The sequence below is a fragment of the Patella vulgata genome, chromosome 1 (genome assembly GCF_932274485.2).
Source record: "Patella vulgata chromosome 1, xgPatVulg1.2, whole genome shotgun sequence".
NCBI lineage: Eukaryota > Metazoa > Mollusca > Gastropoda > Patellidae > Patella > Patella vulgata.
Window position 1 is genome coordinate 37,458,247 of NC_065879.2, and position 18,366 is coordinate 37,476,612.

The 18,366-nt window shown below is 36.4% G+C and overlaps 1 protein-coding gene across 1 annotated transcript; it reads left to right on the forward strand.

Annotated features, from left to right (window-relative positions):
• The first annotated feature begins 1,716 nt into the window (after positions 1 to 1,716).
• LOC126816266 (uncharacterized) lies at positions 1,717 to 5,505 on the forward strand. The gene is made up of 2 exons (XM_050542560.2): positions 1,717 to 2,446; positions 2,903 to 5,505. Exon 2 carries the CDS (start codon positions 3,375 to 3,377, stop codon positions 4,623 to 4,625), a length of 1,251 nt encoding a protein of 416 aa, XP_050398517.1. The 5' UTR covers positions 1,717 to 2,446; positions 2,903 to 3,374; the 3' UTR covers positions 4,626 to 5,505.
• Positions 5,506 to 18,366: the final 12,861 nt, after the last annotated feature.

Genomic DNA, 18,366 nt, shown 5'->3' on the forward strand with positions numbered 1-18,366 from the left:
GAGATTTGGCGGCCAGGAACAGAACAAGTTTGATCAAAATGTACGATTTCCCCGATAACACAGCTCAATCTTCGTTGAATAATTTTTGAAAAAATCTTAAAATCTACATTAAGTAAAGATATTGGTCTCCAACATTTTATATCATAATCATGATTTCTGTCTTTACATAATAAAGTGATAACACTAAGTTTTTGAGATTCACAAAGAGAAAAATTATCATAACAAGAATTATAAAGTTCTAATAAAATAGGACCAAAAATATCAAAAAATTTAGCAAAGAACTCCCGACTTAGACCATCAAGACCAGGACTACGATCATGTTTAAAATTATTAAGACTAGTTCTTATTTCTTCCAGAGTTATATACCCATCACAGAGCTCGCTTTCCTCATCATCAAGTGTCGGTAAATCGTGTAAAAAATCGTTCATTATATCATGGTCAATAGGCTCTTTAGTGAATAAATTTGAATAAAAGTCACTGGCTATGCGAATTAGATTCTCAGAATCAGTAAAAGTTTTATTACAAGAAGGATCATTTAATTTAGAAATATATTTATCTTTGGCGCGTTTACTTTCTTTATTTAAAAAATATTTTGACGGTGTTTCGTTGTTATCTAAGTATCGGGCCTTGGCTCTAATAATATGACCTCTATCTTTAATTAAGTTAAAAGTTAACAATTCTTTCTTAACAGCCTTAATTTGATCAAAATATGCACCAGGATCGGACGATTCAGCGGAAATTAACTGATAAAAACGTTTTTCTAATTCTCTACGTAAAATACAATTATTCTTATTTTTATTTCTACAAAACGACACAATAAAATTCTTTATATCTATTTTACATTGTTCCCACCATGATGTAGAAATTACCTCATCAGTATCAAAATATATCTCCCAAAACAATCTAAATTCAAGAATAAAATTATCATCATCAAGTATTGAATTATTCAACTTCCAAAAACCTGGCCCAATAGTAACAGAAGAATTTAAATTAATATTGATTAAAACGAAATCATGATCAGAAGCTGAACAAGGCAATACTTGATGATGATTAACAAACTGTAAATATCTCTGAGAAATATAAAATCTATCTATTCGTGATGAAACCCCCACCCCGCGCCACGTAGAAATGACCCCCGTAGGGTTTAACGACCTGAAAACATCAACTAAATTAAGATCAGCTACAAGATTTCTCAACTGCACATGGCCTTTCAATACAGCAAAAGGGTTTCCCCCTATTTTATCCTTCTCACGATCTAAAACACAATTAAAATCACCCCCCAAAATTAGAACATGTGATGTAATACAAAATTTATGGATATACGTAAAAAATTCCCGTCTGTCGGTACAATCAACTGGAGCATACACATTTAGAAATCTAAAAAATATATTATTAATGGATGCATCTAGAAAAATCATACGACCAGAAAAATCAAAATCAAATTTAATAATGTTAAAATTAATTCTATTAGATAAAAGTATCCCCACGCCCTTTTCTCTATTTGCCCCGAAACTCCAAAAGGCCTTAAAATCACCAAAAGATTCTAACATTTTGCCGTCTGCTACAGACTGAATGTGTGTTTCTTGTAAGAATACAACATCAGCTTTATGCGAATTAATATCGTTCATTACAAGTCTTTTACGTTTATAAGCAGCTAAACCATTAACATTAATAGTGATAATATTTAAAGTTGGAATTGACATTTCGTCACCTCAGAATTAAAGTGTTCTATCTCCACTTTTAGAAGAAATGGAGTTATTATAACCAGTAATTAAAGTAACTTCAATATTTTACAGAAAACAAATTACAAGGTCAGATTTTAAAGAATTATAGGAGTAAATCACAAAATTTTATTGTCCTATCTCATTAATGAAAGCAAAATTTAGAGTTATAATGTTCTATGTCCGATATCCAATGACACTGCCCCAAAACAGTCACGTGATCATTTTCCAAAATGGCGCCTGCTAGGCTTAACTTGTCTAAGGTCATTGATGAAGTTTTGAAGGACGATGAAGAAGATGATGTTATAAACAAGAAAGAGTGAGTACATTTGAAAACTACAACCTATGTCATTAAAATTGTAAAGTTAGAAACAATTAAAACATTAAAATATACCCAAAACACCCTGATTAGTGTGGCCTTGGAGATAGAACAATCTAAATCTAATTTCATCTTATTTTCCATTTGGCGCGTAGACATAGGTTTTTAATTCTTCTCTCATCTGTCATTCATTGTTGTATGTCAAATTTTATACTTTGTTTCATTTTAGGTCTGATACTGTTAAATTTATTCCTATTGGAATTCAGCTTACACCCCAATTAAGGGTATTGTCCGATAGTTCATCAGATACAAATTCGGACATTGATGATGAGGTAGCTGACCCAACCTTTGAAGTTAATGATGTTGCAGAAACAGACCCGGAAACTTCTGTAAATGAAGACAAAATGTGCGTTTCCTTCATTTTGTTATCTAAGTTCATATAGGCACGAGAATATTTAGTTCCGAAACTAAAATCAATGTAAACGAAATGAAATGAAATGGGGGTTTAAAGTCCTACGTTTCTGCACTGATTGGGTTAATGAAGATAGGCATAAGCCATCTAGTGTGTTATGAGGATGATTTTTCTCAGACAGCGGCGCTACGACCTACTCGTATATCGAATACCAACTGTTAAGGGTTCTTAAACGTGCACGCCATTGTGTGCAAAGGATCTCGTTTTCCCCTCATCCGAACAACTAGTCAGTATAATATCTTATTTCAAGGTGGTGAAAGATTTTGTGTATTGATTGAATTGAAAAAATGGAACAATATTAAAATTGTGTACACTGAAGGATTAAGATTTAATGGCCTTATGTATAGTGTTAGTTTAATGTTACTTTTACATTTCTAATTATTTTTCCAGATCAAAGAGACTCAGTAGGAAACGAAAACGTGACCCAGCAGCATGGAAGGCTAATATAAGTAGACGAGCCTGTCAGTCTGGAAAAGAATATGAAGACGTTAAGGGAAATATTAAACGAGCTAGACAAGTTAAAACTAAGAAGGATTGTAAGGGTAACTGCAAATTTCAGTGTGCCAAGGTTATCAGTGATGCCGAACGAGATGTTATCCACAATCATTTTTGGAAACTGCCAGATGATAGAAAGTCTCATTTTTATGCACAGTTTACAGAAAGGCGAGTAAAAGCAAGAACTAGAACCCTTTCTGAGCAGTCACGTAGAAAATATTCCTTCCTCTATTTTTTTGAAGTAGGTGGTGTTCGACACAGAGTATGCAAGGAGTATTTTTTGACATCCTTGGATATAAGTCAAAGACGAGTGTCCTATTTCTATGACCATGTACGCCAAGATCAAACACTGATTCCCCGTTCACCAATGAAAGGTAAGCACCCAAAACGTGTAATACCTGAAGATAGAAAACAGAGTGTGCATGATCATATAATGTCAATACCAAGAGTAGAGTCCCATTACTGCCGTTCTACTACAAGAAAAGAATACTTTGAAACCACACTTAACCTGAAAATACTGTATGAAATGTATAAGGAGTACTGTAACGATAGAACCATTGTACCTGTACAGGAGCATATGTATAGACACATTTACAACTATGAATATAATATTGAATTCTTAAAACCAAAGAAGGATCGATGTGACAAGTGTGAAGAATTTCGAAATAATGCTGATGCTAGTGATGAAGAAAAAGAAAAGTTTGAAGAGCACCTACGGATGAAAACTGAAACAAAAGTAGAAAGAGATAATGATAGGGTGAATAAAGAAAGGGCTATAATTTGTTTTGATTTAGAAAATGTATTATCCCTTCCACGAGCTAATATATCCAGTTTCTTTTACAGAAGAAAACTCTCAGTATACAACCTCACTGCTCATTGTTCTCTTGACAAAAATGGTTATTGTGCCATTTGGAGTGAAGGTTTATCAGGTCGTACAGGCAATGATATTGCGTCCTCTCTAATTCGCATTCTTGAGAAAGTAATGGGACGACATCCTGATGTTAAAGATATCGTATTGTGGTCTGACTCATGTGTAGCTCAGAATCGAAACTCAATAATGTGCGTGGCACTGAAGGATTTTTTAAAGAGGTATCCCTTTGTTAATTCAATAACCCAAAAGTTCTGTCAGCCAGGTCATAGCTCTATACAAGAGGTAGATGCAGTACATAGTCTTATTGAACGCACCCTTAAAAAATGTGAAGTTTTCAGTCCAGTTAGCCTAATGAGGATATTACCATCTGTAAATCGCAAGCACCCACTCATTGTTCTGCAGATGAGACATGAGCACTTTTTTGATTATCAATCAGTTAGCAAATTGTATAAATATAGTGATATACCATTTACAAAAACTAAACAAATTATGTACCTTTCAACCCATCCTTACCATGTTTTATATAAAACAATTCACACGGAAAACTTTCTTGAAGTAAGAATAGTTGATCGTAGACCTGAGAGAAATATTAATCCAAATCTATTGAGCCCTTTGCCAAAAATCAAAAGTATTCCGATATCAAGTGGATCTTTACTTAGTCAAGATAAAATTAAAGACCTTACTGCAATGTTAAAATTTATGCCTGCTGTAGATCGACAGTATGTTAAGGCTATTTGTAGATTATGAATAAGTAGGCTCGCCTGTGCAACCTCATGGATTTTCTCCGGGTCCTCCGGTTTCCTCCCACTGCTAAAGACTCCTAAGCGCAAGCTAATTATTGAAATAAAATTGAACCAGGTCTTAGTCCCGAAATGACCTAGTTTGTGTCGAGTGGACGTTAAATCCATTTCTCTCTCTCTAGATTATGAATATTTCGAGATGTAAATATGTTATCAATAATAAAGACTTTGTTATTTGTGTTACTTCATCTTGTATAACTTGTTCATGGTATTTCAACATTATTATCACAAATTAACTTTATTACCTTGGAAACAAAAAGACAGGAGCGAGTTGTTTTGACAACTTTAGTAATAAAGGGTAAGTGCTTGTATTTATATGACACAGAAAGTCATTGACATCAGGGTTTTGACAAATTCCCTTTCAAACTTGGTCTAACACATGTGCTTTACATCATAAGGCCTGGCATTATTGAGTCAAGTGACTCAAGCTTTTATGAGACAAGGAGTAGAATAACCTGCCCAACCTCTTGGGTTTTATCCGGGTCTTCCGGTTCCGTCACACTGATAAAGACCCCTACGTGCAAGTGAATTATTAGAATAAAAGTCTATCATATGTTAGTCTCGAAATGGCATAGTTTGTTTTGTGTGGACGTTAAGTTCTCTCTCTATAACTTGAAAAGGTTAGAACCATAAGCTGTGCTTATTTCCATATTGTTTCGCTTTGTTAATTAGACCAAATCGACCAATATGGGCATGTTAACATGCTCAGAAAGACTATTTTATAGGATAATATTTGTGTCAAGGTGTCAGATTCATAAAAGTAGTTTATTTATACGGGTATGCGTTATAAAAGCACATACGATTCTATTCCAGTGTTAAATGTAAAATTTCCCTTGGACATAGAACAATTTTTCTCATCTGAACTTACTCTTTGTTAAAATTTCAAAAAATTTTTGTTCTATCTCCACTTTACCAAAAATGGAATGTGGCCCCCTTTTTCAAAAAAAGATGATAGATTCAAATCACACCATAAACAATCGTTATGTTAGTATTGCCTGTCATTAAGCAAAATTTGACATAAATACACATGTAAAATTCTCGGCATTGAAACACCACATTTTCAATGGCATTTTTCTCAAAACTTGAAAAAATGGACATAGAACAATATAACTCTTGGGTGACGATTTTATTGTAGATGGGGAAATAACAGCAATTATAGAAATTGAAACAATAATAAGATAATTCAATAAAATACATATAAAAATATTTAATTGGCAAAAACCCATTATGAATACTAGATAGACAAAAACGTACAGGCTTACAGTGATTACGTTTTTACCTGTTAACTCACATGAACAGTGGTGAGTAAAGGCTACAGTGACTGGTGTGTGTATAAAACCATACTCTGTACAAACATCGCAGCAGACGACAGAAAACAACATCACACTATATACACTTTCTAAACAGTTTAAAGTGGCGGTTCTACAACCTGCAAAATAAAAAACTTGTTGAAACAACACATCATTTATATATTTACACATGTTAAAGTTTATTTTTCTTTTTGTCCTTAACAACGGTAAAGCCTTCATCATCTTGCATATGACGTTTATTACGAGAGTCAAAATTTGTTAGTCTCAATCCGGGATGCCAAGGGGTGATCGGGGATAAAAGAGGACTACTACCCCCTGTCACACAAATCTCTTCCTCCATAACGTTATTGGTATTACTCTCGCGATCATCCATTTCTTCAATCATATTACCTTCCATTCCATCTACCTGTTTATCACCATCTTCGCTGTTCTGATCAATTTCCCTTTCATCCTCACTACCATCCTTTTCACCTTCTTTCAATACCTCGACCGCAGGCACCTGCTCAGCTGAAATTGCGCTAGGACGTGGGGGCGATACTGCCTCAGCAAAGGTTTTTTTGGGTGGACCCCAAACAGAATTTATACAGTTTGCGCTAACATGACCAATACAGTTACATTTCAAACATAGTGGCAGCCTGCCTGGAGCAGTTACGAGCATACGCAGATTACTTTTCTCAACCCGTATCATGTGCGGAATAGGGGTCTTTAAAAAATCAGAAACTACTAAAGTTATTGCTCGCATTCCTGTACCAAGCTGTACCCCCTCGTAAGACGATCTCTCTTCGTAAACCCGGGTCACCTCGCCAAATCTTTCAAAAATCTTCCTTAAAAATCTATCCTTAACGTATCTGGGCACCCAGTGTACTCGTAGGTTCACCACCGACTTGGTTGCGTCACAAAAATAATATCTTATGCCATTGTACGTACCGCTACCTATGTATATTAGTGCTTCAACCATTTTACTAGATTTAAGAGTAACGTACCATTCTTCAGACTTGTCCCTTTTACTAATCGCTTCAACAGCCTTGGATGAATCTAAAGCTAAACATATCATCTTGAAAATCGTTGGCCTATAAACCATTACCTTCTTGTCTAAGGTCACTTTAACTGTCCTGGAAACGACATCGTCATCAATATCATCATCTTCAAAATCAACATCAATCACGTGATCAGACATTATAAACCACCGTGGTATACACACTCACCGCACTGAATCTAACTCTGCGGGGGAAATCTGCACTCGAAAAACTCACTAGCAATAATATCGTTTATTAAATAGTGGTACATTGGGCATCATATTATAACACTAACATATAATTTTATTCCTTTAAACCATAACCTAACATCCCCAATCGGTATACAGTTAGTACTGCATCTTTTGGTATTAAAACCAAACGAAATATATTTTCTATAAATGTATTCGATAAATTAAAATGTCAAATACATATAATTATGTCCCTTTAATGTCTACAAACCCGTCTTCGGGTAGGCAGACTAGAAATTCAATGACTGGGAAGGTAGTTCGGCACCACTTCCTCCAACTACGTTATGGCAACCATCTTGGATCTTTAAGATTACGCTATAGATGTAAAAAAACCTATATCTACCCATATGTAACACCACCATTGCCATTGTTTGATTAAAGATTGAATCTGATTGAATCCTATTTCGTTTCGTTTTTTATAGTTCAAAATTTCGTTTTACTTGTCTTTGCAACTCTGGATGGCGTGAGGGATTAGCCAATGAAACCATCTGTCACGGCGACTTCTTGGCGTGCTATGCATGGAACTGCACTAAACCCACTAGAAACGTCAACGCTGGCATGCTGTGTCTTTAAACATACATTATGCAAGAGCAAAATCTGACTATTTCAGGTCTTCCTTTAGGTCTGGAATGTTATCTTAATTATTAATTAGACATTAATTAACTTACTTATCCAGACCATAATCAACTCTCTGCGATATTTACTGGATTAGGATCCCATTTGCTGCTCAACTTTCGTTCATGATTTAGTCATGAAATGGATAATCGAGACTATGTTTTTTTATCGTACCGACTTTAGTAATGGTGATCGAGGCTAGGCCGAAAATTCAATGCTAAATTCTCGGTTCAAAGTAAATCAATTTGACTGAAATTTTCAGCAAATTCCCTTTACATGATCTAGTTTTTAACTATTATAGTGAGAACTGTCAGCTCTTTATCTAATCTCCCATAATGTATCTTTAATCAATGCCTGACGTAATAGGGCCAAAAGCCGCTCATATGATTTCTGACGCGACCTTCTGCTATAACCGGTCAGATTTTCGTGTAATGTAGGCCATCGAAAGTATATATATATATAAAAAAAACAAGATATAGATCTGGATTTTAATCAGATTGATTAACGAATAGTATTGTATTATTATTATTATTATTATTAAATAAACAATTCGCATCTCTGTCGGGTCCGCTACCTAATTATAACTCCCTTCTAACTGCGGAGGATGCGAGCCTTTATACATACATTAATAATAATGAGAAGTTGAGTCTATACTTATACTAAAATCAGACGGTTGCGTGTCGTCATTAAATATGGAAGCTTAATTACATACCACATATTCTGACCCGTATCTGTTCCGTTTCTTTTGGGGGTTTTTTTTTTGGGGGGGGGGGGGGTCATGGTGGCTCAATGAGTAACTTGGAGATCCCGCGTTCGATGTCGGCCGAGTATGTTCATAGGGATTACCTGGCGTGGTCCTCCTAGTCAGTGGCGCAGGTCTGAGGGCCTGGCAAAGCACAACGTACAGTCGTTCAGATGGGACGAATAACTGACGTTCCGTGTATACACATTTGCATACACGTAAAAGAACCACTGGCTGTTGGAATTCGGTATAAGCGTAGGCCGTAGTGCCGTTGTCTGGGAAAAGTTTCCCCCACAGTATGCCCGTTTTCATTAGCCCAGTCGATGCAGAACAGTGGGAGATTAATCTCCACTTCATTTCCTTTCCAGTTTCCTCCCCAGTTATTGAATTACACGCCTGCTTACCAACAGACATTAATGGGTGATAATTAGGTATTTACCCAACTTTTCAAATAGAATTGATATAAAATAGCAAATACCATAATATGCAATGCCATCTCCATAGTGATTTAAGATGGTAGATTCTAATTTTAATGAAAAATTAAACATTTATTTTATAAAAAGAGTTATATTTGTATCTCTATTTTTAAAACGATGTTGTTTGTGTTTTCATTCATCAAACCCACAGACAAGTTTTCATTCATCAAACCCACAGACAAGTTGCGACGACATAATATCGCCACATGAAAGCAAGATACGCCCACCGACGAGAGGGTCGGTTAGAATAATATTTGTAATCCAAATGCATACCTTCGGTCACGTCAAATGTTCCATTAGTCAGCTAATGTTCTGGGTTTATGTGATTCACCATGTAACAAATACTAGTATTTATGTTATGATCAGCAGTGGAATACCGCGTTTTATCAGTGGAATAAAAGTGTTATTCCACTGGCTAGAAGCGGACAAAGTAGTCCATGTTGTTTTTACCTAAAATGATTGTAAAATCATAAAATAAATAGAACATTTTTTGTTTTGTCGTGAATAACATATTTTATTTTATCTCTAAGCAAGAAAACGTTTATATTTTCACTCATGCTACGCATTCGTGAAAATATAAGTTTTCTTGCTTCTCGATGAAATAAAATATGTTATTCACTCTAAAACGACAAATATCCTCTATTTATTTAATTTTATTGTTTTTTGGGTAAGGGGGGGGGGGCATTGGTTAACGCATGCGCTTTAGATCATAAGTTCTGTCATTGAGTCAAGTGGCGTGGTTTCGATTCCCCGAGTTGTTTTGGTTTCCTCCCAAAGCTAAAGACCTTATATGTGCAAGCGAATTATAGTTTGTGTCGAGTGGGCGTAAAATTCCATTTATCTTTTTCCGCTAGCTCGCTAGCCTGGAGGTCGGGTGTTCGATCCCTGCATTGGCCGAGAAAGTTCATCCAGATTTTCCGGCGTGGTTCTCCCTTGTCAGTGACGGAGGGGCTGACAAGGAAAGCTGTCTAGTCGTTCGGATGGGACGAAAAACCGAGGTCCCGTGTACACATTGGCGTGCACGTAAAAGATCCCTTGGCAGTTGGAATTCGATATAAGAGTAGGCCGTAGCGCCGCTGTCCGGGCAAAATTTCCCTCATAGCACACTGTATGGCGTATGCCCGTCTTCATTAGCCCAGGTTAGGAGCAGAACAGTAGGACGTTAAACTCCATTTCATTTCCCTCTCTTCTCTCTCTCCCTCGACTGTTTTGACAATTTTGATAGTTTATTCAATAGAAAAGGTCTAACATAGGACAAAGCACGTTTTCCAAGTTGTAAGTTAATATTTGGAGATATTAGAAGATGTATTGACAGAGAACTGAGAATTCTACTGGTAGTGCATATTTCTGAAGCAATGACCCGAGAAGTCCCTCTCTGGCCATTGCTGGATTAGCTTCTGATATACTTGCGCTTTTGAAGGAGTGTGTCTATTTAGAATATTTTTTAAAAATATAATATGTGAATTAATTATATTCATTTAAATTTATGTTCTTTGAGTATGGTGATGGTCGTGGTGTTGTGGGTTGCGCTGCTGATAGTGGTTGTAGTTGTAGTGCAAGAGAGGGGGTGTGGTGTCAATGTTATATAGAATATATTCGTTGATTTTTGTTTTGGTGGCGGCAATATTTTCCATTTCTTACGTTTATTACATTAAAATATATATTCCTTTGAGCTAAGCGTATGAAATGGGGTTTAATGAAGACGGGCATACGCCATATTATGTCCAGCTATGAGGGAAATTGTGCCCGGGACCGGTGCTACGGCTTACTTTTATATCGAATTCTTTTACGTCTCACCCGAATGAGTATACGTTGTCCAAGGCCCTCCGTCCTGCTCTAGTGACAAGGGAGGACCACGCCGGTGGATTTCGGTGGTTTTTCAGTATGATCTACATGCAGGGAAAGGTCATCTACAAGTTAGTACCAAAAGAACTTCTAAAGGAATTTGTGGTGGGTATTTCAGTACTTTGACTAGACTAATACTCAAATAGATTAGATCGCGAGACTAGATACACGCATATTACTGTATAGAAATGTGGGACGGGTGGTTTCGGACTAACACATGGTCCAATTTTATTTCAATAACTCGCTTGCGAGTAGGGGGTTTAGCAGTGAGAGGAATCCGGAGGACCCGGAGAAAACCCACGAGGTTGAAGAGGCGACCCTAGGATTTGAGAGGAAAGAGATATAACATGAAATGGGATTTAACGTCCTACTGTTCTGCTCCGGCTGGGCTAATGAAGACAGGTATAATTATGTGTTGATGTTCTTGTTTATCATGTATAAAACTAATCTTCAGTCAAACACTGATGGTGTTTCATATGGGTAGGAATAGGTTTTTACATAATTGTGTAATTTTGAAGATCCATTTGGAGGAAGTGTTCCCTATTAATTATGGAAAGCTAGAGCAATGGTTAGCGATTTTGTACGGAACGTCCATATCAATTTGTTGAGCGGCTCAACTTGTAGAAAGGGTAGACATTAAAGGGAGATAATTATATGGCTTTGACTTTTAAATTTATGAAATACCCTTTAAAGAAAATAAATTACGTGTAATTGTTAGTACCGAAATATGCAGTACTTACTTTTTAGTGATTGATAATATTAGGTCTTGGTTTAAATGAATAAAATTATATGTTGATGTTATAAAATTATGTTCAATGTACCACTATTTAATGAACGATATTGTTTGTATTTTCCTTCTTCAATCGCGCTGTTAATTCACGACGACATTATATCGCCACATGAAAGCAAGATACGCCCTTTCAAGAGATGGAAAGGTGAATATTTGAAATCCACTTACGTGGATTTAAATTAAAGCAAAAAGATAAACTGGACAAGTGACCTCTTAAAGACGTTTTCATCTAAGGCAGACGAGAAATTCAATGCCTGGGGAGGACGTTCACAAATTGGTAGCGCACGTAAAAACATTCCGTGGCTTATGGAAATCGAAGACGAACAGAATAGCTATTTCTCTCCCCTAACATTACCAGTGTAAAGGTATAATATAAAAGTACCTATTACTATTGTTAAACGTTAAACGAGCTAAACCTCTTACTCAATATTTCCATAAAATTCGAAATTAAAAGCACGAAAAAAAAAATCAATATTGGCCCATTTCAAAACAACTTTTTTCAGCGTAATAAGCGGGGTAAATAGCACTTATACAATGTGCCATTTGCATTGCCTGATCAATGTCCATCACTCCTGAAAAATTTATTGTAAAAATTTCACTATTCAAGGATAATATCTGTTTTTTTTTTTGTTTCGTTGTTTTATATATGTACTGTAAATCCTAATTCGTCGTCACGGTTCATGTTTGTTTATAATAATGCATGTGGACATTTAATCGTGGAGTAATCGTGGTGGTCCTATAGGTCTTATCATATATTGGGTCAGTCGTAGCAATCGTGTTGATCGTATCGAAACGTTTCCGAACGTATCTGCATGTACCGGATTCAATAGGGACAATCCTATCGTAACGCATCGCATGGGAGTGGGGGCCTAGCATATCCAGGACCCTCGGTTCGTTGAAGACTATGATGTTCTGGGTGTCTGAGACCAGCTGCTGTGTACTAATCCTATTAAATTAGTTTATCTCAAGCCATAGATATGAATTCTGTGTCTCGTTGTCGCATCTATTGTTTTTAGTTAAATTTAATTGTTATCCCCATAGATGGATTCCAGATATTCTATTCGATCATCTTGTAGATGGTTGTATTTTGATTTCATGTGGCGGTATTATATCGTCGTAACTTATAAGTCCGTTCTTTCGTTTGTGGGGTTTTACGTCCGCTTCCACCTTGGGTGATATCGTAGACAATTCTTACAAGTGAGTTTAAAGAATAAAAATCATAAGCCAACATCCTCAATCAGTATAGAGATGGCATTGCGTATTTTGGTGGTAAAATCAACTGAAATTTAATTTCTATGAAATGTATTGCGGTTGTGCAAATACATATAATTATTTCAGATTTAAAAATTAAGATTGAAATTAATTGATGAAGTAAACTTTGAAACATAGTTTACTCATAAATGGATTTATCTCCCTTGACATCAACAATTGGCGGTGGTTTGCTTGGAATTTGAGAGGAGAGAAATGAAAGGAAATGGGGTTTAACGTCCGGCTGGGCTACCGAAGACGGGATTACGCCAGGTATTATACCCGGGCAGTGGATGCAGAAAAGTGATTTTCGTTGTGTACAATATTCAGATGTGTATGTACATATAATTAAGGTATATTTATAGCACGGCTTTCATGAGTTAACGAATGAAACGTGCTATAATTGACTTGTAACATTGACGCCTGCTCAACATGCTTGTTGTTATTGCACAGAAAATCAACCCCACTTCTCTGTATGATTTCTACTAAAACTAGTGTAAACCAGCAAAAGAGTGTAATAACATTGAACATGTCTAGTTATTGTACGGTTAAGCTCCACCCAATCTACTAGAGGGAAACAATCTGCTTATACAACGAAAAGAACAAAGGAAGATTTCCCGTCCATGTTACAACTCCCTTTAATGTCTACCGACCTGACAACAAGTTAGCTTAGCAAGTTGATATGGACGCTCTGGACAAAATCTCTATTTAGGTATTAAGTAAAGTATTTTAATTAAATTGGGGGGGGGGTTGGGATGGCCTAGTGGTCTAGAGTGTCACGCTTCTTCGACCTCTAGTTGGCCGGTCACCTCTGGCTTGCGGCTGTGGTTTCGATCCCTGGTGTGAGCGTATGTGGCTTGGAGATAGGGGCGCCTTCTCAACCTCGTGGGTTTACTCCGGGTACTCCGGTTTCCTCCCACAGCAAAGACCCCTGCGCGTGCGCTAAGATCATTAAAATGAACTTGTCTGCGATATCACCTTCGGTGGAAGCGGACGTTAAACGCTAAGAACAACAACAATTAAATGTGATTTGCAAAAACTTGTTGAAAGAGTTTGATCTTATTTTTAAAACAAGTGGTTGCCATGTAAGATACGGCCACATTTTGCAAAAATTGTTTTAGAGAATGATGACGGTAATTATTGTTTTTTTTTTCTAACACTATTTATTCAATGAATGTTTACAAACTATAAATATAATATATATAAATCTGGGATCTGAAAACAAGCCGGGGCTTATATAAATTCATCTCCCTGTTTACAACAATATAAATACAGTGTTTGAAATTATAATCATAAATTATATAACGGTTTAAATTTACAAAGAAAAATGTATACTCTCAATGTTGCAATATTATATCGGACATATCGTAGTTTAAGTACAAAGGGGGTTAAAATACAGAAAGTAATGTAATGTAGTGTAATGTGGTGTAATGTGGTTAGCGAAGCAATTATTTGATGATGTTGATAGTAGTGGGGAGGTGTGCGAACCCAAAAATTGTGGATGGGGGAGAGAGAGAGAAATTCTGAAGTCTAATATCTAAAACGAGAAATGAAAAGCATCCGAGGGTAAAACCAAATGAAAACGATAAGTATCATCATTCAAAAGGCGGTAAGTAGAAAAACCAGCAGGTCTTATTAATTGTCACCATTTGAGCAAGATGGTGTTAGTAGAATCAGCAGGACACGATAAGTATCAACAGTCAAGAGACAGTAGGTGAATACAACGGGGTGCTGTAAATAAGACCAGCAGAACAGGATGAGTATCGTCAGTCGATAAGTATCAGGACATGGACGGATTATCAATCAGGGAACAATAAATAAAATAAAAATAAAAATAAAATCTGGTGACGGTAAGTAAAACTCACCATAACACGCTATGTATAATTAATGAGGAGACAGCAATTTAAACCAGCAGGACACGATAAGTGTCATTAGGACACGATAAGTGTCACCAATCTAGAGACCCAAAAATAAACCAAGCGTCACACAATACGTGTCAGGGCAAGATATGTATCATCAGTTATATAACAATAACTAAACCCGCCATAATGCGATAGGTATTATCAATAAAAAAAGACGGTAAGTATCATCTACGATAAAGACCGTCTATCAAAAGGTTGTAAAGGTAATTATTGTTGATGTTCTTTAAACTCTAGCTATTTGACGTTTATGCTGGCATGCTGGGTCTTTAAATATACATTATGCAAGAGCTAAGTCTGCCTATTGCAGGTCTTTCTTTAGGCCTGAAATTTATCTATATTATTAATTAGACATTAATTAACTTATCCAGACCATAATCAACTCTCAATGTGAACGCTAACCTGCGATATTTATTGGATTAAGATCCAATTTACTGCTCAATTTTCCTTCGTTCGTGATTTATTCATGAAATGGATAATCGAGACTATGTTTTTTTTATTGTATCGACTTTAGTAATGGTGATCGAGGCTAGGCCGAAATTCAGTCGCTAAAATTTCGGTTCAGAAAGGATCAGTTTGACTGAAATTTTCCGCAAATTCCCTTTACATTATCTAGTTTTTAGCTTTTATAGTGAGAATTGCCAGACCTTTATCTAATCTCCCATAATGTATCTTTAATTGCATATTATCCTATTGGTAAATCCTTTAAAATAAGAATAAGAGAAATCTTTCTTAAACAGTGCTTCATTAGTTCGATTAAGACATATTTTTCTTGATCGAGTTGAAATGTGCCGCTAATAATTTACGTAATAGTGTAATTTTGAAGATCCATTTCGAGGAAGTGGTCCCTATTAAATATGAAAAGCTGGGGCAATGGTTAGCGATTTTGTCCGGAACGTCCATATCAATTTGCTGAGCCACTCGACTTGTTGTAGACCAATCTGTTTCGCAGAGTATTACGAAACTCTTCTAATATCTCTGTAAAAGATGACTGTCTTCAACACATAACGTCATATCACACGGCGTCGATCACTGGCTCAATGCCGCGTGCATTGTTTAAATAAGACGTTACTGATTCGAGCAGAATGGCGCCTTTTACTCATTTTAATACCTATTTACACTAAAATACGAAATAATTTTTACCTACAAATACTTCAAACGTCTTTATTTATGTTTCTAAAACATAAAAATAATGTTTTAGAATTTAATTTTTGGCCCATTAAGTCCCATCGATGTCAACCGTATCAGTGATTGTCGCAGCCTAGCGAATATTCACTGCGGATCAGTGTGCTTGTAGAAGAGATAGACATTAAAGGGAGATAATTATATGTCTTTGATTTTTAAATTTATCAAATACCTTTTAAGGAAAATAAATTACGTGTAATTTTTAGTACCAAAATATGCAGTACTATCTCTATAGTCATTGCGGGTATAAGGTTATGGTTTAAATGAATAAAAATATATGTTGATGTAATAAAATGATGTTCAATGTACCACTATTTAATAAACGATATTGTTTGTATTTTCTTTCTTCAATCCCACTTTTAGATTACGACGACATTATATCGCCACATGAAAGCAAGATACGCCCTTTCAAGAGATGGAAAGGTGAATATTTGAAATCCACTTATGTGGATTTAAATTAAAGCAAAAAAATAAAATGGACAACCTGAAAGTGACCTCTTTAAAAAGTTTTCATCTAAGGCAGACGAGAAATTCAATGCCTGGGTAGGAAATTAGACGTCCACAAATTGGTAGCGCACGTAAAAATATTCCTTGGCTTATGGAAATCGAAGATGAATAGAATAGCCATTTCTCTCCCCTAACATTACCAGTGTAAAGGTATAATATAAAAGTACCTATTACTATTGTTAAACGTTAAAGGAGCTAAACCTCTTACCCAATATTTCCATACAATTCGAAATTAAAAGCAGTGATGGATAATGGCCAAAGACTGTCCATTATGTAAATGGAAAGAACAACTAAGGGGCGTTAGATACAAATAATGGGTAGTTTTCTAAAACAACAAGCCATAAAATAATGGATATATTCTTAAAATATGCTCATGAATGCATGTGACAAAACACTCCAGTCATACAATGCAAGCATACACAGACAGACCAAAATATTCGACACGGAGACGACATGTTTATAACACAGTCGAAAACAAATATTATTAATAATGAGAATATATGTGATAAGCATTTGGATACTGATAATGTACTCGATATGGAAGATAATAGCCGTAAAAATTTTGATGTTCTTGATATGGGGGAAAGTTGTGATGGAAAGGCTGCTCACGAGATTGATTTAGATATTGATAATATTCTTAGTACTGTGGTTAATATGGAGGGTACGAGGAGTCCAAATTTTGATTTAAAATTCAATATATACTCTGATATAAGTGAGAGAGAGAGAGAGAGAGAGAGAGAGGGAGGGGAGAAATGGGGTTTAACGTCCACTCGACACAAACTAGGTCATTTCGGGACTAACATGGTTTTTAATTTTATTTCAATAATTCGCTTGCGCGTAGGGGTCTTTAGCAGTGGGACGAAACCGGAGGACCCGAAGAAAACCCACGAGGTTGGACAGGCGACCCTACTCCTTGTCACGTACAACCGGGGATTCGAAACCACGCCAGTTGACTCAATGACAGGCTTTATGATACAGCACGCACGTGCTAACCATTCGGCCATCCCCCCCCCCCCCCATAAGTGACAGGACACAGGATCAAACCAATTCATGAAATTCAATCTCAACCGACATTATAGTGTAACCAGGGGCGGATCTAGGAATTTTGAAAAGGCGGGGGGGCGGGCACTGACCGCGGAGACGGGGCACGCCGCTAATAGGGAGGGTTTGGGGGGGGGGGGGTCCCCCAAGAAAATTATCCGCCATTTCCTTGCATTTGTAGCCATTCCAAGAGCTATTTGGCTGATATTTTCGTCTAAGTAAACATATCGGAAATCGTTGAAAAAGAGACTTAAAATCGAACAAAAAGGTCAGTTGAACATGCGACTCGAAAATTGTCAAGAATTCGTTTGAAAGTGGAAGCATTAATTAGACCAGACTGGTGTGTTTGAGTCGATGGTTTGAGTCATTTGGGATCCCTGCAACGAAAATTAGGGGGGGGGGGATGTTTTTGTTTTTGTTCATTAAGGAGCCGTAATATCGCAAGGAATTGAGATCTTTGGGTTATAAACACACATGTTCAGTTTCATCAAAATGGGCTAATAATTGTGACCTCTATTATAGTGTGTACAGTCAGGGGCCATAATCCACGAAGTTACGGTCCCATACAGTGTCGGACTGTGTCCACCTGTCCGTGACAGACGGGTCTAAGCTCATTAAAAAAAAGTGGGCCTAAGCCTATAAAGAAAAAAGAAAAAAGAGAAAGAAAAAAGAAAAGAGAAAGAAATGAGAGGGGAAGGAAAGAAAAGAAAGAAGGAAGGAGAGGACAGGACAGGACACAGGACAGG